At 39.8% G+C, this 21,628-nt stretch overlaps 1 protein-coding gene across 19 annotated transcripts in view; it reads right to left on the bottom strand.

The window, feature by feature from the left end:
• Positions 1–21,628, bottom strand: part of LOC109432543 (voltage-dependent L-type calcium channel subunit beta-1) — a 576,281-nt gene that overhangs the window by 45,649 nt on the left and 509,004 nt on the right. For 14 of the 19 annotated variants that reach the window (XM_029871027.2, XM_062849557.1, XM_029871033.2 and 11 more), the window contains 5 exons: positions 8,412–8,528; positions 8,009–8,044; positions 1,054–1,173; positions 888–989; positions 695–815 (listed from right to left, as the gene is read on the bottom strand). In XM_029871027.2, the coding sequence (XP_029726887.1) occupies positions 695–815; positions 888–989; positions 1,054–1,173; positions 8,009–8,044; positions 8,412–8,528 (496 nt within the window). The remainder of the gene's footprint in view (positions 1–694; positions 816–887; positions 990–1,053; positions 1,174–8,008; positions 8,045–8,411; positions 8,529–21,628) is intronic. The other 5 variants (XM_029871032.2, XM_062849563.1, XM_029871034.2 and 2 more) reach the window with 3 other exon arrangements.

Consider the following 21,628-nt stretch of genomic DNA (forward strand, 5'->3'; position numbering starts at 1 on the left):
AACGAACTGAACAGATACCCACAAATACATTGACACTGACGAATTAGATATTAAAGAAAAATTGAATTACATTGTTACCATTAAATGAGAAAAGTACTTTTTTATTCCTGAAGTACGAAATTAGTAACAAGCAATACTTTATTTTAGTATACAGTCAACACAGAACAGTAAAACCATTTGAGAAATGTAGCAGAGCCTACAGTTTTTTTTAGGTTATAACATAAAAACAATTCGAACCAAAACATGGAATTTTTCATATTTGTTTCATTCTATCGAAATATATTGCAATAATACGCAAACAGAATGTACTGAAAAAGTTTACTTCACTTCAGAGCTTAGTAACCAAACTTATGACTACTTTTTCAAAAATTTACCAAACTCAGGATAATTTAGCATAAACATGTTTTTAATTTTCCATGAGAGTACACATCGCTGTACATAAAATCGGAATGTTTAGTTGAAAGTTTTTGAAATAAGGCAAAACAAATACATACAAACAACAAAATTCGAGAAAAAATACAAAATGAAACAGAATCAACTTAAAAAATCGAAAACAAAACAACCAAACAAAAAAAAGAAAAAGTTAGTTCATATTCCATTTGAAGAAAGAAACAACAACCAACCAACACAGAGAGACAAATACATAGAACAGAAAAGACCGTTTAAAAAAATGAAAGAAAAATCTGTGTCATACCAGGTGTTGGGGGTGTGCTACCTCGTGATGGTTCCGCACCTGGAACTCCAGGTGCTCCTAAATTACCGCTAGATGATGATCCCTTACTTGTATATAGCTTGGATGAACGTGCCGCCGACGCCTGCGGAGAAGAATCCAGAAGTTGAGAAACGTGGCGCGACAGTCGTCGGAACCTCCTCGCGGCGGGTCTTACCTGCATTCGTATGTGTTCTAGCTTAACGGGACTGGGAATGAATCCCACTTCACAGCCTTCTTTAACCAACCGCCCAATCCACCAATTATTGTCATATTTCTCCTGCAAAATACAGATATGATACGTTAGATATGTAGGTATATTCACGTGGTTTCAGAACACCCACCTTGATGTGGAGAAAATCGCCGACCTCGAACGAGACTGCACTGCCGTGAACCGGCGAGTCGTCGTCCAAACTGCCATCGTATGATACATTCGTCCTCACAGCAAATGCAACAGGTTTACTCTGTCCAAGTCGCGATGCAAGGTGGTGGGTGGTAGGGAAAACGAGGGAAGAAAAGAAAAGTGTAAAGTAAAATTGATGTTTCCCATTGGAGGAAGTTTATGTATCAAGTGGACTCAACGGAACGAACGAAAGCTGGCAAGGCAAGCGAAATGTGTAATAAATAGTGGAGAATTTGCGGTGTTGGAAGCTATTTATGGCATATTTGTAATCGGAATGTAATTCATTCGAATAACTTGTTATCTGGATTGTTCATTACATACGAAGAACTTCTTGTTATTTTGTCCAATTTTATGAGGTAGTAATGGAGACTTCTCTCACGGGACGATAGGTTTGCGACCTTCGATATCACACTCTCACATAGCTTTATGTTACATTTAAAATATTAAGGCGTAAAATTTAAAATATTAAGGCGACTGCTGTCGGAAGATCAGGGTAAATAGGCTGGTCACCCGAGCAAAGGCGGATAACAAAATGATAACATGTTCTGTTACCTGGTTATCATTCATTTGATAATTGAGTTTGTTATCATTTAGGTTGAATTAAGAGCCAACATAACAAACATGATAACCCAAATTTACTCCACGAATACCAAAATGATAAGAAGTTAAGTTATCATTGAGTTCAAGTTGATAACTAATTGTGTTATACAGTATTTTATTCAATATTACATTTAGTTATCACCATGATTACAGCTGATTGATAACAGGTTTTGTTATCATTTGGTTATCAGTCAGAGCTATTTTCCCGACCAAAATAGTAAAAATCTGCTTTACCGACATAGTTTGCAGTTGAAAAAAGTTTCTTATAATTATAAGTCATGTTTTCAACTATTGCGCCCAGTGGGTCTCGAACCCTGATTGAGTGATTGCCGGTCACAGCCGATACCCCTGTACCAAAGGGACTCAGTGAGAGGGAGCGTGGTTGAAGGCTACGCTTTCGTACTGCAGTCGCATTGAAGATGGAAAGGGGAATCTATTTTTAGATTCGAAGTTCACCAGACCCTCAGTTTTGGGAAAGCTTTGAAATGTGCGTTTGGAAACTGATAACATATTTTGTTATCATTTAGTATATTTACGTTATCGTGATAGATCAAAATTATTGATAACTAAATGTGTTATCATCTGATTATCATTAATTGGAAAAGATGATACAAAACTAACAATATGATAACACCGATAACATAGTTTATTATCAAAGTGATATCACTTAGCTATCCGTCTTTGCTCGGGCAGTGTGCCCGCTCAGCACACACGAGCCAGTGCACAATGGTAGGAAAAAAAAAAGATCGGCCAAAACTCAGTTGTTTACCCTTATTCGAAAGATTATTGAATTTTCTATCAAATGGCATCGTTTAATCGATTGATTTAGTTAAATAACTTAGTTTTCTAGAGCAAACTAGCTCAAAATTGCGTGTTTTATTTTATTTTTGTCAATTATCTTTGACACATGCGTAATAAATTAAAGTTCTTCTTTGGCAAAGTTGTAACTCCTGTTTCACTCTACAATTCGTTCTTTGACATTAAACGTCTATTTCTTATCGTTTTCTTGCAATTTCGATTTAAACATTGCTTTTCAGGTCAAACATTTGAAACTGTCAAGGTAAGCACTTTTTTTGCGCACTGTGTCGCACATTTAAATCGAAATTGCAAGAAAACGATAAGAGCTAGAAGTTTGGTGTCAAAGAACGAATTGTAGAGTTGAACAGGAGCCACAACTTTGCCAAAGAAAGAACTTTAATTTATTACGCATGTTTCAAAGATAAGTGACAAAAACCAACTAAAACACACTATTTTTAGCTATTTTGCTCTAGAAAACTTAGTTAATTAACTAAATCAATCGATTCAAAGATGCCATTTGATAGAAAATTCAATAAACTTTCGAATATGGGTGTAAAAATTGCGATAAGTTTGACCATTTTCAAGTTATAGCCAGTTAAGGCAATGAGAGTCAAAAACATGGGAAGTTCAATAACTACGTAACGGTTGAGATTTGACCATATGCGTAGAACAATTTTTTCACCATTTATGGTCCTCTATCACCCTTTAAAAAGTTTGCACTCATGAACCTAACACCCTGTATGTTGTCTAAATATGTTATATAGTATTTTTAGTGTGTCAAAAGGTGTATTCAAACATTACGTAACTTCAATAATTTTAAAAAGTGTGTAAGGCAGTGAACCCCACATTTTTGGCGTATTTTGTTAGAAATTCAATTTGAATTCAATTAAATGATCAACTTTCGATTAAATTCAATCAAGTTTGTTCAAAACATGTTGAAAATGTCCGAAGATAAATTTTATTTCAGTCCAAAAATAGGAAAATAATGTAAAATATATGAAAAAACATGACTTTTTTAAATAGCTATAACTTGAAGAACTGCAAATTTCTGCAAATTATTTAAACGTTTTTATGCAGCCTTAACCATGATGTTTGAGATGTACTATTTGAAATTGCGGCGACACGTGACGACACGAACCGTTTTTGCCTTTCTCGTACACCAAGGTGTACCGAAAGGCTATATGTTCACTCCAAAAATGAAAATTTGATAGAGCCCCCGGAGGGGCAAGTTTCATATACCAATCGACTCAGCTCGACGAGTTGAGATGATGTCTGTGTGTGTGTATGTGTGTGTGTGTGTATGTATGTGTGTGTGTATGTGTACAAAAAAAGGTCACCTCACTTTTAGATAGTAAATATCAACCGATTTTAACGATCAACGGCTCATTCGACGCAGAATCTGGTCCCATTGTTTCCTATTGAAAATGGTTCGGATCGGTCCAGCCGTTCCGGAGTTATGGCCATTTAGGTGTTCCGGATCGGTACCCCTGGAAGGGGCCAGACATGAACATGCTCCAAACCCATGCATGCGACCCATCAAACAACGGCATTTACGATTATCTGATGAACGGTAAGCAGTACAATAGTCTCAGGCCATATCTGAACCGGTAGTGTTCCGGAACCGGTTCTGGGTGTCCCGCCGGAAGTGGCCAAATATCAAATTGAACATAACTCATGCATGCGACACATCAAACAGCGGCATTTTCGATAATCTGATGAACGGTTACCAGGAAAACAGTATCAGACCACATCTGAACCGGTAATGTTCCGGAACCGCTTCCGGATGTCCCACCGGAGATGGCCAAATATAAAAGAGTGCCAAACCCATGCATGCGACACATCAAACAGCGGCATTTTCGATAACCTGATGAACGGTTAGCAGGAAAACAATATTAGACTATATCTGAACCAGTAGTGTTCCGGAACCGGTTCCGGGGGTGCCGACGGATGTGGCCAAATAAAAAAGAGTACCTAACCCATGCATGCGATACAACAAATAACGGTTTTTCTGATAACCTGATGACTGGCTATCAAAGGGTTAGGACCACATTGAAGACAGCCGCTTGTATTCCGGAACCAGTTCCGGGTGTCGCGCCGGAAATGGCCAAATATAAAAGTAAACTAAACTCATGCATGCGACACATCAAACAGCGGCATTTTCGATAACCTGAGAAACGGTAAGCAGGAAAACAGTATTAGACCATATTTGAACCGGTAGTGTTCCGGAACCGGTTCCGGATGTCCCACCGGAAGTGGCCAAATTTAAAGGAGTACCAAACCCATGCATGCGACACATTAAACAGCGGCATTTTCGATAACCTGATGAACGGTTAGCAGGAAAACAGTATCAGACCATGTCTGAACCGGTATTTGTCCGGAACCGGTTCCGGGGGTCTCGACGGATGTGGCCAAATATAAAAGAGTACCAAACCCATGCATGCGATACAACAAATAATGGCTTTTCTGATAACCTGATCACTGGTTATCAAAGAAATAGGTTAGGACCACATTAGGGACAGCCGGTAGTGCCGTAACCAGTTCCGGGTGTCCCTCCGAAAGCGGCTAAATATATGCGACAGAGCAAAGCTAGGATTTTTTGATAACCTCATGAACGTTAGCAAGCAAACAGGTTCAGACCGCTGAAAAAAATGTTTTACGCATATGGTCAAATCTCAACCGTTACGTAGTAATTGAACATTACATGTTTTTGACTTTGCTTGTCTCAAACTGGCAATAACTTGAAAATGGTCAAACTTATCGCATTTGAAAGATTATTAAATTTGCTACCAAAAAAGATCTTGGAATCTATTTGTTTAGTTAGATAACTAAAGCTAAAAAGCTCGAAAGTAGTGTTTTGCCTTTCTCGTACACTTAGTGTACTAAAAAAACTATATGTTCACTCAAAAAACCATTTTTCGAAAAAAGGTTCGGATGATCAAGTCGCATATACCAATCAACTCAGATGAACGAATTAAGATTATGTCTGTATGTGTGTATGTATGTATGTATGTATGTATGTATGTATGTATGTATGTATGTATGTATGTATGTATGTATGTATGTATGTATGTTAGCCTGGTACACGGTTTATATGGGAAAATACAAAAAATGGAAAAACTCTAACTCCTGTATACTTTTTGAGTTCCTCTTTGGTCCCATATCAACTGTGCAAAATTTCAGATCGATCGGAAAAACTATATTTTAGCGCCCGCCATTCTTAGTTTTTCATACGATTTACTATGGGGAAACTTTACATCTGCAAAGAAAAATCGCTAGCAGTCACCCCTAGATCCCAAAAAATAAGTCGATGAATGATTTCTGTAGAAAACTTCACTAGGAATCAGACCTCCGAAGACCGCAAACCGATGCGACGTTCGTGGAAAAAGTTATTAAGCCTCACCCGATCGATAAAATGACGAGATTTTATTATTTATTGTTATTCCTTACATGTTAAACAGCATTGGCATGCCATTCAGTTTTCAGTTAATAACTTTTTCCACATGCCTTAGATTGCTTTGCGGTCTTCGGAGAGTTGGTTCGTCGTAAAATTTCCAACTGAAATCATTCATCGATTTTTTTTAGGGGTTAAGGGGCAACCTGTGGCGATTTTTCTTTGAAAAAGTGATTTCCCCCATAGTAAATCGTATGAAAACTTAAAATAGCTGGCGCTAAAATATAGTTTCTCCGAGCGAGCTGAAATTTTGCACAGTTGATATGGGACCAAAAAGGAACTCGAAAAATGTACAGGAGTAAAATGTCTTTCGGTGTCCCACTCTAATGTATGTATGTATGTATGTATGTATGTATGTATGTATGTGCGTAAAATAAGTTCACTCACTTTTAAAGCACTTTTTAATGCATTTTTGGTATATTTGGTATGGGGATGATTTCTGGATTCCAAAAATGGCGACTTGAATATCCAAGATGTTGGTCCAAATTCAAGATAGCGTCTTTTTCTTAAGAGTTTGAGGCTCAAACATTAAAAGCCAGATAAACGATATGATTTCTGGTATCATGAAATGGATTTCTGTTAATTGTATGAAAGTGCGATATACATAAACATTTCGCTTGAGTTTTATTGAAATGGGGTTTCGAAGGCACGAGAAAGGCGCCATCACCGCTAGGTGGATTAATTAGGGTTTTTAACTTAAAAATTACCAAAACTCCTATAGTACAATATATGAAAATTTGAAAAGTTTTGTGGCATACTTATTTTATATCATACGTCCATTCAAACTATTCAATAACATTTAATATGCTGTATAATATAAAACATATATTCAATTCTAAAAATATTAATATTTTACTTTTATCGAATGGTTCATTTTTCAATTTTATGGCTTAGGTCACTTTGGCAGTGAAAATGTCATAAAAATTCATAAGCGGGTATGCTTTTAATCAAGGATCATAAAAGTACAATACATTAACTTTGAGTAAGGAGATAAGTCGTGGGCATGTAAAGGTCCCAACAGGAGTAAGCTCTGCAGGAAGTGCGGAGTGGAGGGTCATATCGCCAGGGAGTGCAACTCGGCATCAAAATGCCTGATTTGCACGGCGAACAAGGGAACGGTGCAGAGTTCATCATTCTGGAGCCCGGGCACTGAACAAAGAGATTAAGGCACGTAAGCGGGCGTGCTTCGAAAATCTCGGCCAGGCAGTCAACACGACCCCTTGGGTGATGTCTACAGGGTAGTCATGGCCAAAACAAAGGGCGCGTCAGCACCCCCAGAACACTCCCCCGAGATGCTGCAAAAGATTGTGGAAACGTTGGCATTCGGCCAAACGACCCTTTCGGCCAAATGGCGTTCGGCCTTAATCCAAGGCGGTAGCTGGTGGAACGCTAACCTATAGAGAGCATGTACGTTCCCCCCCATTCTCCAAGTTATACCTAACAAGCGTACCGCGAAGGAAGAGAGAGAATGAGTTTTTAGTAGGTCGACCCCCACATAACCCGAGGAACCACCTCTTGGGTATCTAATCAGCAGATTTTCGCATTCTATAAAAAAAGACCTATATGAACACTATCGTTGATGGCGAATAACTTCAAAAGCTAGTTTCCTAATAAAGTAGAATGAAGCGATAGCAATAGAGTAAGAATGAACAATGAAATGCATTGATTAGGAACAGATGAAGAGAGTAGAATAATTTATATATTTTGCTTGAAAAGTGGAATTAAAAAAAAAAAACAAAATAGATTTAAGGGAAAAGGCAGAGAATAAAGCGGATTGAGAAAAAGTGTGCAACAGTAAATATTCGGTTTTGATTCGAATCGATCAGCCGACCAAAAACAGACAGCAGCACAAACTGTAGCATAAGTTACTGTAAATACGGGGATGCACCTGATCAGACGTGCCTAGTTTGAGTCGACACATCCAATTTCAACTCATTTCGTTTCGCCGTCAATCAATTGAAAACAACAAGCATTCAAGCAAAATTGAGAGAATGTGCCAAAGGTAAAGAAAAAAAAATCATTCTTTGGACAGTCAGTGGCTGCTTACTTCAGAATCGAATTTGAACGGTCCAGTTTCATTGGCCTGCATGGGAGGTGAAACGGGAGATTCGAATTAGCACTCGGCAAAACCAACAACAGCACAGATTGGCTGAATTTGAAATGAAGGTAAAATTTGGATCTGATTCTGCGAATTGATGGACCAGGGTCGAAGAGTTGGTCAATTCAGCCAGGCAGGCCAGCAGCGATATAATCAACAACCGAATAGAACAGAAGCGGAAATTGTTATAGTGTTTGGTCTACCGTGTGTGTACTGTTCGTGTGTGTGGCGATCTCTGGAATTGTCTATCGGTTAATAAAGCATATACACGTATTAGAATCACCAGGGCCGACTCGAGGACGGCCGGACGCCGTTTGGATGGACACTCAGCATGCGAAACCCTGATACTCACCCTCGCTTTTTCCAACTGGCCTAAAGCCTGACGTTCCTTTTCTCGCCGAAGCGATTCTTTTTCCTCGTCTAGCGACAGATCGGACGATGGTTGAGAATAATTGGAATCCGCTGAACCCTGTTTCAGAGAAAGGAAAGAAGAACAGAGGAAAAGTTTGCGTTAGTTTTGCATCATAATGGCTTGTTTTGAACTATCTCTTCTAGGGAAAAAATCATCAATTGTAAACGTCCCTCTAGCAGGGTATAAACGTAGTTCTATCACTAAGTGACTATTGATCAAAACAACTGGGGAAAGCTATTTGTTTCGTCGCTGAATGATGTTTGTTACGGAGAAAGACGTTGCCATAAGCAATAAATCAAATCAACAATTCATCACTAGACAAAAGACATTAACGTTAAAAATAGGATCGGATTGGCTAATCTAGGTTACGCAGCATCATCTTGAGAAACAAATATGTAAAACGTTTTTCAGAAGTACCTCACAATAATGATCATCAATTAAACCACTTATCAGGTATCAGGTATCAGAAGGCCGGCTCCAGAGGCACGTTATCCTCCATTTGGGACATTTGTGCCATCGCCAAAATAATAGCCTATTTCATCATCTACCTGAGGAAAAAGGAAGGAAATAAGGATAAGGATGGTGACAAGGACAGGTAGGGAAATAGGAAAAGTACCCTGGAAGAGGATACTAACGCATAAGCGTACCACAATGGGTTCAAACAGCGCCCTGAAAAGGGCACTGTAATAACGCATGAGGCGAAAGAGAGCCTATAGCTCTTTACCACAGCGGGTTAAGAACAACAGAATATCCTGAATATTCAGGTCTCTGAAGTCAGTTCCACTTTATAAGTGTTTACCGAATACTCGGAAACGCAGTTGCGCAAAAACTGGACGTGGACAGTTACATATCAAATGATACGAAGTTCCATAATCGGATTCACAGCTATCACACGCAAATGAATCAGCTTGCTGAATATTCGCCATGTGATAGCTGAGTCGGCAGTGGCCAGTCAATGCTTTGACCAGAATGCTGCAATTCTGCTTTGACAGATTAGTTAGATACTTCGCCACCCTTGGAGATGACACAGTACAATACAATTTGGTTTGACGCCATGACTCCAAACTATTCCAGTATTGTCTGTGTTGAGTAGCAGCCCAGGTGTGAATCTGAAGCTTTACCCAACACTTCGATATCGGAATAGCTGGGCCAATGAAGTCATGTGATGCTCCAGTGCGAGCAGGCCCGGATTAAGGAATGTGGGGGCCCGGGGCCCGAGCGGATGTGGAGGCCCCTCGGAGAGATGATCAAAAATGTTTTTCCTTATTTTCGAACAGTACTTGAGCAATATGAAAAATAAAGCTAATGTTAGCAACTAAAAAAGGTTTTTGTGGGGGCCCCTAAAATGTGAGGGCCCGGGGCCCGGCCCCCCCGGCCCCCCCTTAGATCCGGCCCTGAGTGCGAGCTAACTCATCAACCAATTCATTTCCAGCGATGGAAGAATGGCCAGGTATCCATACAAGGTGAACAGCGTTTGCTGAATTCAGCTCCTCGATTTGAGTTCGACAAGCGATAACTATCTTCGACCTGGAGTTGGCCGAAGCAAGTGCTTTAATAGCACCCTGGCTATCTGAACAGAAGTATATTACTTTGCCCATTACGTGCTGCTGAAGTGCTGATTGCACTCCGCACATAAGAGCAAAGATTTCGGCCTGAAAAACGGTGCAGTGTTTACCAAGTGAGTAAGACAGATACAGCCTTAGCTCACGAGAATAAACACCAACACCTGCTCGACCTGGGCCCATATAGCCGAGGCGGTAAACGCACGGGTATTCAGCATGACCATGCTGAGGGTGACGGGTTCGATTCCCGGTCGGTCCAGGATCTTTTCGTAAAGGAAATTTCCTTGACTTCCTTGGGCATAGAGTATCTTCGTGCCTGCCACACGATATACACATGCAAAATGGTCATTGGCAGAGGAAGCTCTCAGTTAAAAACTGTGGAAGTGCTCATAGAACACTAAGCTGAGAAGCAGGCTTTGTCCCAGTGAGGACGTTACGCCAAGAAGAGGAGAGGAGGACCTGCTCGACCTTCGAGAAGGGAGCCATCAGTGTAACATACGATGCCGTCTGAAATACTTCTTTCCAGATATCCAGATGTCCACTCTTCCCGAGAAGGGAATTTCGTGGAAAATGTCCTATATGGAAAATTACAAGCAATTGTAAGATCACTTGGAGCAAGGACAATTTTGTCCCAATTCATCAAAAGTGGAAACAACGAGGTGTGTGTTGATGTGCGGTTCACAGGAGTTTCCTCTAGTAGACCGAGTACCCGTAGACGGTAAGTGCAAGAAGGTGCTTCTTGTTTGAGATGAATGTGTAGTGGAGCACCGTCAAAGAGAACTTCGAGCGCTGCCGTGGGAGTTGAAGAGAACGCTCCAGACCAGTGAAGAGAATTGTCAGACAAAAGAGGCACAAAACAAGCAACAAAGAAGGCGCGACGATTACTCTTCATCCCTACTGGTAACAGATAATGACATGATCTCGAAATTTTTTGTTGCAGACAAAACGGAAGCTGAATTTGTTGCGTACTTTTCAACTCGTGAATAATCAATTATTGCCAACCCAAATTCGAAACTGTTTGATGATAGAGCTTCACCAGAGTTGCAGTGTTTACCGACTCGAAGTTACCGTTCGAAAATCGCAATGCAAGGCTTAAAAATCTCTAAACTCGTGGTGTGCGATGTTAATCCCATTATTTTCAAGTTGGGACAAACTTATGTCGCATGGGTTTGTTTGTCGCAACAAATACAGGTTGTGACATTGTCATTATTGTTGCGCGATGGTTGAATTTTGATTCACTGCTCCAGACATCGCCATTAAGCACATCTTTTGCAGATGGACTACACAGATAAAAATAATAAGGTTTACACGTCATGTAAACTTCATTTTAGTCATGTAAACTTACCGTTATGATGGTTTACATGATATATCATGTAAATTTGTGTTATATGTCATGTAAAAACTCTGAGTCATGCTGAATTACATGACATATAATGGAAGTTTACATGATATTTCATGAGATTTACATTACATGTCATGTAAACTTCAGTGAAATTCCACGCTCCAATCATGTGCATTATATGTCACATAAATTCACACTATCTTTTCAATCTGTGTAACTTTGATTGGATCGTTCTCATTCCGCCCTTTTGCCACCACACAAGACATCCATAGGTCAATATTGGCCCAACAACAGTTGTGTAGATCCATTTGATATACTTGGGTTTAAGACCCCAAGTTATACCAAAGGTTCGCCGGCATTGTCCGAAGGCCATACAAGCTTTCTTGATTCTGAACTCAATGTGAGGAGTCCAGGAAAGCATGGAATCAAGAATGACTCCAACGTACTTTACCCGTTCAGTCACATCGATTTCAGAACTAAAGAGACGCAAAGGTCGAACGCCATTACGGTTTCGCCTTTCCGTTAAAAGAACAATAGATGTTTTACTCGGATTAACCGAAAGGCCATATTGGCGACACCAACCCTCAACTACCTGAAGGGCGCTTTGCATCAGGTCGAAAAGGGTGGTGATACACATACCAACTAACAATGCTAGGTAGTCGTCGGCAAAACCATAAGTAGGAAGACCGCTATTATTAAGTTGCCTCAATAGCGTATCTGCTACGAGATTCCACAAAAGCGGTGACAAGACTCCCCCTTGGGGGCATCCACAAACACTCAATTACCTAATCCCTGCTAGACGCAATGTCGAGAAGAGATATCGGTTTCTGAGCATTTGATGAATCCAATCGGAAATCATTGGAGTGTGGCTTCCAATATGACATCGAAAGGCACATTGTCAAAGGCACCCTCGATATCTAAGAAAACACCCAAACAAGACTGCTTTTGAGCGAATGCTTTCTCGATTCGTAAACAACCTTGTGTAAAAGAGTCGCAATGGACTTACCAGATTGGTAGGCATGTTGGTTCACATGTGATGATCCACAATCCGTTCTAAGCATTTCAGAAGAAAAGAGGTCAAACGACGCACGACCCACTTTCGGAATAAACTTCACAGTAATATCCTGCCAGGATTTGGGAATACATAAGTGACCCGATTTTGTCAGCCCCTTTCTGGAAAACATGTTTTGCTCTCTGCAAAAACTTACTAAGTTTTTCAAACTTTTTATTCCTGTATGTTCTGCATCTCAGTTGTAGGTTGATGATAAACAATAATAAATTAATTAAAATTTGACTGTAAGATAATCATTATAATGAGAGCAAAAAGTTTGTCGCAAAGTGGGGCTGACAAAATCGGATCCTTACTGTATACCCTGTAGCAAAACTGCAAACAAGTATTTTTTTCAAAACATGTTTGAAATGATCAAATCCCTTCTGAAGCAAAATAGGATAAATCCCATCTGCCCAGGAGACTTGAAAGGAGCAAAGCTAATAAGTGCCAACTCAATCGATTCTATAGTTACAATACTCCGAGCCGAAGCCAGGGAATCGTAACTACAAGAAAAGACATCAGGTTCATCCGATGATGTAATATCCACACATCCAGGGAACTGTGTGCTGAATAAGCATTGTAGAACTTCCTCGTCAGAGGAAGTCAGATCGCCATTTGGCAAACGAAGTTCGTTCACTCGGAAATCCTTAGATTTCGCAAAGACTTTATTTAACCGACTAACTTCACTCAAACTGGAAACATTTGTATAAAGGTTTTTCCAGCCGGATCGTTCAGCAGACCGGAGAGCTTTCCTGTAGGCCTTGTGAGCCGACCTGTGTGGCGGTACCACGAATATTTGAAATAGAAAATGAATTAATAAATAAAGTTGTACAGAATTTGAACTAGTCCATTGAATTACCCCCTGTATATAGATCACTCAAGTTGAGTGAAATCGAATTAGAGTTCATGTGTTCATTTGCTCCACTCCGCATACCAAAAACAGAATGAGTGCCCTGTGTAATTCTGGCGCCGAGCGTAAAGCGACAGCCAAATCTAAATCGAGTCTGTGCTTCGGGCATCGACCGGGGTTCAAGTATCGTTGACCCCTCAATTCTTTTATTGATGTTCGGGAGGGATACGAGTTGATTGATCGGGTCTTCAGAGGGAAATGGAATGCTTTCTCCGGACGGGTAGAGAAAGTGGTGTGTGTGAAGGCGATTTTTGACCTTCGCGAAATTCCACTTCGTGGATTTCGCGTAAGTTCCGGCGACGAAGATTTTCATATCTCGCGCCTATTCTGAGGATCCTAGAACTTGACTCGTCCACTTCGTTCTGGACTGCGGAAGAGGCGAGATCGGTCCCAGTAAAGTTCCGCGCCGTGGTGTGATAGTTCAGGTGAACTTAAGAAACGTGAAAGGTCTTTGAAGTTTTACTAATTTAGATTATCTCCCAATTCCCTCATATAGCTAGTTAGGCAAAGTCAAGTGCCGTATTAGTGCGTTGTGCGAAAAAGGCGGTTATTCAGTGCGAGTGTTGAACCCTGAATGCGACAGGTAACTAAGGTGCTTCCATATGTGCAAAAAGTACAAATAAGTCACGTGTCGTGCAACGGCATTCTTTTGAACAGGTTCGTGGCAAGTTGCGAGGCCCGTCACACCACACCGTCAAGTTAGCGACCGTTTTCGACCCCGCTTTCCAGCTTCGAAGTTTGGCCCGGCGATACACGTGGGCCGAAGAGGGCAGCGAACGTCAATACCGCGCCCTTGGCAGGGCGGCAACAGCGAAGTCCGGTTTCGTATCGGCAACCATACCGTGAGTAAAGTGAAGGAGTGAAGTTTCCGTGAAGAAAAAGTTTTGGAGTGAGCACTAACCGGTTTCGAACCGGTGTCCCCCGCGTGAGGAGCACGCTCGCTACCTCGACGCTACCGCTGGTGACGACCAGTGAGTCGACGGCTGTATCCCGTCGGAAGACCACGAACCTCGTGTGAGGCGCCGTTGAACACGGTCACTGCATGATCCCGTAGCAGAAGGAGCAGGAGTCACCGCGTGTCAACCACGTGACCCGCCGCAGTAGCAACAAGCGACCGCCGATGCCTCCACACAAGTAACGTTACGAACCGTGAGTACTCTTTTTTCTTTCCCATGCGCATGGTGAATTTCGCCCCTAGTTTGGTCAAACCGCTAGCGTGGCCCCACCGATCTTTTTTCCCGCGCCCTACCGTTCGCCCGCTTATGCGAAGTAGTCGGCTGCTATAAATTGCAGGTTTTTTTGCAAATAAACACCGAAAGTCGCACCGCACAGTAGAAATTAACCGCACGAAGAAGAGAAGAAAGAGAGAGGAGAGCATAGAGAGTTTTCTGAGGGAATGAATTAGCTAGGTCTAGGTTAAATGAATTGATATCGATAAAGTAGAAGAAGCAAAGGGATGGAAATTGTAATAAATGAACTGAAATAGATATGGAAATGGTTTTCAATGCGATCGAATAAATGGGTAGTTTGTGCATAAGTGTCGTTGAGTCGTTATTTTTAATGGGAGAGATCTAGAGAGGTAAATGTAGAAGGGATTTCACGTTTCCGGTCGTTTTTAAGTTTTTTGGTCATTTTCTGGGGAGGTTGCCCTGAATCCAACCAAGTGACATTTCTCTAATCGAACGAAGATTCGTTCGAGGTGTGTTGAGTCTTGTTTTCCCGTGATGATAACCGTCGCGAGCCTTACTTTGTCGCCGGCGAAAATCAATTTCACGTACACCAATTTCTTTATTTGCACGACTTCGGTCGTGAGGCATTTCGTTTCCCTGATCAGCCAGCTTGTTTCCCGCCCATTCATTTGGAAAAAACTTGAACCCTACCCCGAAGGGTCTCAATAAGGTCGGGCAACCATCAATCTCGGTAAGTGGTCTCCCTCGGGAGTGGCGCTTAAGCCATTTGTTCTTTTGTGCTGAAGATTGATCTGAGTTATCCTAACCGTAGCCACTACCCAAACTAGGCAAGATTAAACTCTTAACAATCACAGCACAAAAAAGAACAGCAACAATAAAGCCAGATCGGTATCGACTTGAGTGCGCCAAAGGCGAGGATGCACAGAATACACTATGTAAAACGCATAATGCGAAACCATATAGGTGAAAATTTAAACTAATTAATAACATCTTCATAATCCCGCCGTTATTCAGCCTCAAGTATGAGGTTGAAGAAGGGCAGCTGATTGTCTCGGAGAAACACAAGGTCCACCGCGCTATTGCTCCGGTTAGCACAGTAAGGGCAAATACTGTGGCGGGTGCCCTGGTACTCCACAGGCTCCGTTTGCGATTAGGTTTTTATAAGACCCCCCTAACCATTCATTCCTAGGCACGGTAAGCGTAAAGCCGCATAACACCATGAATTAGGGGTCACCTGATTAGTGGACTTCTACCACTGGAACAGGCGGTCCGTAGTGCTATTCTTAACCAGTTGAACCAACCGCTACCGATACTACACAGGCTGATCGGGAAAAGAAGTTAATATTGATGATCAACTTCATACGGGCCCGAAAAGCCTCCATTTTTTAGTGACATCGTTTTTATGCCAAACATCTTTTATGCCCAACTGTTCATTATATCAAACGTCCTTATGCTCCGCTATGCCAAACGTCCTTGCTTATACCAAACGTACCAGACCCTTGGATGACACAGAATAACCCAAAGCTGCATAACAGCGCTAATTGTTCTATACATACATAGTTTAAGTAAACATGGCTGGTTGTGCATAATAACTTAGAGTAGCGGAAATAGATACTGTCACATGTGTAGATTTGAAGAACTAACTGCACTTCGGGGTAGTTTGATTGGTTTGGACTGTTCTAAAAGAACTTTAGAATAGTTCGTACTATTTCAAGTGGGTTATACAGTGATAGACATTCGTTTAGCCGAGGCTAACAAATTTTCAAAAAAGTGTCAAGAAACTCATACAAAAGATTTTATGATAAAACTTTTTTATCGTAGTGATAGTATATCTAGTACTGTTTTATAAAAATGTGATACATCACACTTACATATACACTGAAACAAAAACGAGGGTAAAAACTCTTCAAATGTCATTTTTGCCTAAACATTCGTTTAGCCGAATTGTACAATTTTTAGAATTCCATAATAAAAAAACCATTAAATTTCGAAAAATATCCAACAAAATCATTTTGTATGGTGATCTGCATTATAGATCGACTTATAAATCATGAATTAGATCGTTTTTGGAAGTATTGCCATATTAATTTTGCATGCATCTCATATAAATATGTCATAATATTGTAAATGTTTCCAAATTGAGATTTGATGTAGTTATTTCAATCGGAAGTGTTTCAAAACAATCTAATGAAAGTTTCATTACCGTAGCAGGTTGAAAATTTACAAATAACAATGTTTTTACAGAAAAAAGTAACGCAAACCATCAAAAAATCACGTATTTAAGTATTGTTTTGATGAAACATGATGGTTTCACTTGCATAAATCACAGCGTTTACTACTATTACGTCTTCTAAATAATAGCTCCCAATATCTTCTAGAATGTATTCTGGCTGAATACATTGGACGGCTCATATTTCGAGAAATGGCACCGAAAGTATTCAAATTTCTAGCATGAACTACTTGTTTCATAATTTAGACATTCTTTTCAAATAAATTATGTTAAAAATGAATGTGGTTCACAACTATGGCTCATTAATGATATACTTCTTCAGATTGAATGAAATAAGCCAATTGTTTGACCATATCTTGCATATTTGTATGAGCATCTGCTTTTGAATAAACAGGGTACAAAAAATCGGACACTTCTTGCAGTTCTTTCACTTTGCAGTCTTCTAACTCATTTAGTAATGGTAGTATCAAACAGGTATACTCCACAGGCATTAGGGCACGTCTTTATTTCAATGCATAACTATTTATTTTAGCTTTTATCAATCCCATTTTAAAGATTAACCAACAAAAAACCAATATACTTAATTTTTGCATGACATTTAATGCAATAATTTGAACATTTCTAACAATAATTCTGTGCCATATTTTCAAAACTGCTAATCTAGCTTACGTTTGAGTGTTTACAGAAATCATTTTTCTTAAATAAAGTTGTTTATCGTCGCTTCTCCATATCGGGACATTTTTTTTAATAATATTTCTCTGAATTTCACAAATAAATAAACTTTTAAGGTCAATTATCTTGCTAACACGTCATAAACTAAATGCCTTGGAGTATATCCTCGAAATATACTCACGAAATTGCAAAAAAAATTATTGAAAACCAATTTTTCATTTACCTCGGCTAAACGAATGTCTAGGCAAAAAATGACATTTGAAGGGTTTTTACCCTCGGTTTTGTTTCAGTGTATATGTATGTTTAATGTATCACATTTTTATAAAACAGTAGGGTGCGTGTACCAATTATGGCACTACCTAAGGGAAGCTATTTATACAAAAATAACGAGAGGATCAACGAATGTCACCAATATGTTAAAAGATAGCTGAGCTAGCATACTTTACAGGAAAAATATAGAAACGGAGCCAAAACTACTTTTAGTATTTATTAAAGCGTGTGCCAATGATAGGAACCCTGTACCAGTTATGGCTACATTTGTTAACTTCGGTTTCTTTTCGCACTATTTGCATGCGTTCCTTATGGGATTAGCCATAATTGGTACACTATGGCGAAAAAGGGTGCAAGGAAGCCGAAATTTTAAGGAAAATGATTTATTTCTACCATGATTTGAGCAAAATGTGGAGTTTAAATGAGTGCGACCATCTTTTGTGAACGTGATATGTTGTTCACAAAATTTTTCTTGTTGATTTACATCGTTAAATGGTGAAAATCAACTATGGCGAATAATTGGTACTATAGCCATAATTAGTACACTTACCCTACTAGATATACTATCACTACGATAAAAAAGTTTTATCATAAAATCTTTTGTATGAGTTTCCTGACACTTTTTTTGGTCTCGGCTAAACGAATGTCTATCACTGTAGTTGGTTAGTGACAAGCTCGTGCACATTACCCATTACCGACGCTCCATACACAAGGCGCCCCTCCGCCTTTTGCCGAAATTGGGAAAAACCCCTCCCTTGGCGCCACTTCTGTGCACGGGCCTGGTTAGTGATGCTATAGTTCATAAATGTCGATCCCCACATAACCCGAGAAACCACCTCTTGGGTATCTGTTCAGCAGATTTTCTCATTGTATAAAAAAAAAGTCCAATGACTGGCTTCCGAATTTTTAAGAGATTTACGAACTACAGAAAATTATGCAATGCTAAAATTACTCTTGCAGATTACAAGGACTGAATATCAGGACAGATTGGGGCACCTAGACCAAGATATTAAGAACTGTTCCATATTCATATAGATGGCAATTCAAATACGAATGAATGTGAACCTTATCCAAAATCAGCATTCAACGCTACTGGTGTATCAAATATTTTTTTAGCAAAGTTCAGGATGTTCTAGGATGTCAATGTTGCCTCAACACCAATTATCTCTACTTTCCCCTAACACTTAGGTTAGTAGATTTGCAATAACTTTGCCGAAAACAGAGTTCACTTGTATCAAGTGGGTGATTTTACACATACAGCAAATTCTGTTTTATCACTCCTCTGCCCCCAATGGGTTAACTAGTCCTTTTTGAATGGTGAAAATTTCATCGCTTTTTGTGCTACGGGTAAAATCTTACACAATCACGTTCTGGCATAAGTCTACGGTCCTTACAAATTTCGAAAAATTTGTACTAACAAAAGTCTACGATGGGGGAGGCGATGGCTAAAAATGAGTCTACGTAGTTTATGAACAGCGCCTCATTAGAAAAGAGTGGAAATGTATGGAAACTGAAAATAAAATATTTAAATTATATTTTCCATGAAAGTATAAATTATCTTTGTTGTGAGGGCTCGCCCATTTTTGTTTGGCATCCCATTCGTCAGAAGCGATTTTATCCTCTAATGAATAATACTGCTGCTCACTCTTGATTCAAACACTTGCCCCAGTACAGAATGATTCACTCGATTCAAAATTTTCTCCTAATTCGCGCATCTGATTGTGATCTTTGAAACTCATCATTGTTGTAAGAGCAAAATCAAGGAACCAAAACCACGTGGAAATTCCCACGTATTTGTCAGTCCTTCAGGCTGTAGGGAACCGGAATGGACTACAGACAAATTCCGCTCAATGGAAATCCAATTATGTACTTGCACTTGTGGATGTACATGTAGGCGTGCAGTATGTGCACCCGAAGATTGGGTTAGTGGATAAGTGTGGGCGAGTCGAAAACTACGATGAAACTAGTTCTGAGTACGTGGACTTTTTTTTTCGTATAGCAGTGAATGCAAGAGCTACAAACAGTCTGACGAACAATCTCAACTCTCTAAAGGAGCATCCATAAATGACGTAATATTCTAGGAGGGTTTGGGGATCTCTCATTTAGCTACGAGCTGTGCATTAGATATGGTAAAATAGGCTACGCGGGTGGAGGGGGTGTCTAAAATCGGCCAAAAATGCTACGTCATTTATGGGTGCTCCCTAAATGGACTAGCATAAGACAACAATTGCCACAATTCCTGGCATCTAGACTAGAATGAACTGGGTGGACATATCCGACTGCAGTCACTGCAGTCGGATATTTGAACAAGGATTTGCTGGTAATTGTGTCTAGTTGAAGTGGATTGTGTAGGATATTCCGGGTGAATGGGATTGTAGTGTATTTGGTTGGTTCTGTGGGATTTTCGCGTAAATCAGACGAAAATGTATGTAAACTTCTAGCCAGTGAAAAATTATGCGAACCGCCAGTTTTTTCGATAATTTTGTGAACAAGCCTTGTAGTTTTTTATCAAAATATTCTTTTTATCCTTTTTGAAATTTTAACATCTTTTTTTTCTTTTTTGCAATGATGTGGCAGGCATGATGATACTACTCTAGGCCTATAAAATCATGGAAATGGTGATTAAAAAAATCAAATAAGGAGTTATGAGGAGATGCGTGAAAGTAATGAATAGTGAACATATTTGTCCAAGAAATTTTGTATGGAAATCTACCGACTAACCTTTTGAAACCCTTCATTAGGCGGTACGATCATTTTTTTTTTAATTAATTTACCTTATTACCACAACGATGGGCACACCCTAGACCTACTTATTTTAAAAAATTCTCTTACGTCTTACGTAGTGCAATATTCAATGTGTAGAATCAGCTTGAGAACAAAAGTTATAACAATTTATATAAAACGTGTTTTTTTTAAAGAGGCATTCCGTGACTACGATTACAGTCGTAGCGGCCGATCTACTGATACGATTATTACCCAGGTAACCAATAAGCAGTTAAAGTGGCATTTATTTAGCAATATATGCGCCTTTACAGCAGGTTATTTAATGTCAATTTGCCGTATATGCGCCATAAGTGCTACTTAAATGCAGGTTTTGGCCCGATATACGGCTGATTAAATGCTTAACCTTCCTGTCCCTCCGATTGTCAAAAATAAAAACAAAAATTTTCGCCCTGCTCATTTTCCCCGCTTCATACCTATTCTCCTCCCATTCTCTTTTCATTTTTCATTTTTTTTCTCTCGTTCTCTTGTGCAACTTTTGATGTTTGGGGCACGTTATAGAAGGTTGTTAGTTTTTTTTGCTAATTTCTGCGAAACCGGGATTCGATCCCTCAACCCTCGGGTTGATGATGTAACAGAACCGTGCTACAGTATGGTCTATAGATGATCAGATAATGTGCGTTGATTTTTTGATCTATTTGAGGCTCAACACCAGCAGTTGTTTCGTTTAATCCCGTGCTCCGGCATGTGCTGATAATCAACATGGGAAACGGATCAGAGGAAATTTATTAAAAAAAAAAATGCCCCTTTACTTTCATTAATTACCTTCGTATGCTACCTATGACTAAAAAGATACCCGAATGATGCCGGTCCTACAGCCGTGACTCATAAATTAGAACGTTGTTATCGTGTTGTTGTGTTGTACTTTTAGCATCATTCGTCTCTCCTAGCAGTTCTGTGGCATTAAAGTAACAGTTCAGATGCTAATTAACCAAAATATATCGAGCATTTTAAATGCTACGCAACAGCTGTCAGATGTTAAGCAGCAGTTCGATTGCTTATTTAGGACAGCTTAGCAGTCGAACTGCTATTATAAAGCAGTACGCACGTGGAATGCAGTTTTGAAACTGAAATACTGCTTATTTAAATGCTTATTGGTTACCTGGGTACAGTCCAACGGCTCAACTGAGAGCGCAAACCCAAAACAAA

Source organism: Aedes albopictus, chromosome 2 (genome assembly GCF_035046485.1).
Source record: "Aedes albopictus strain Foshan chromosome 2, AalbF5, whole genome shotgun sequence".
Taxonomy (NCBI): Eukaryota; Metazoa; Arthropoda; class Insecta; order Diptera; family Culicidae; genus Aedes; species Aedes albopictus.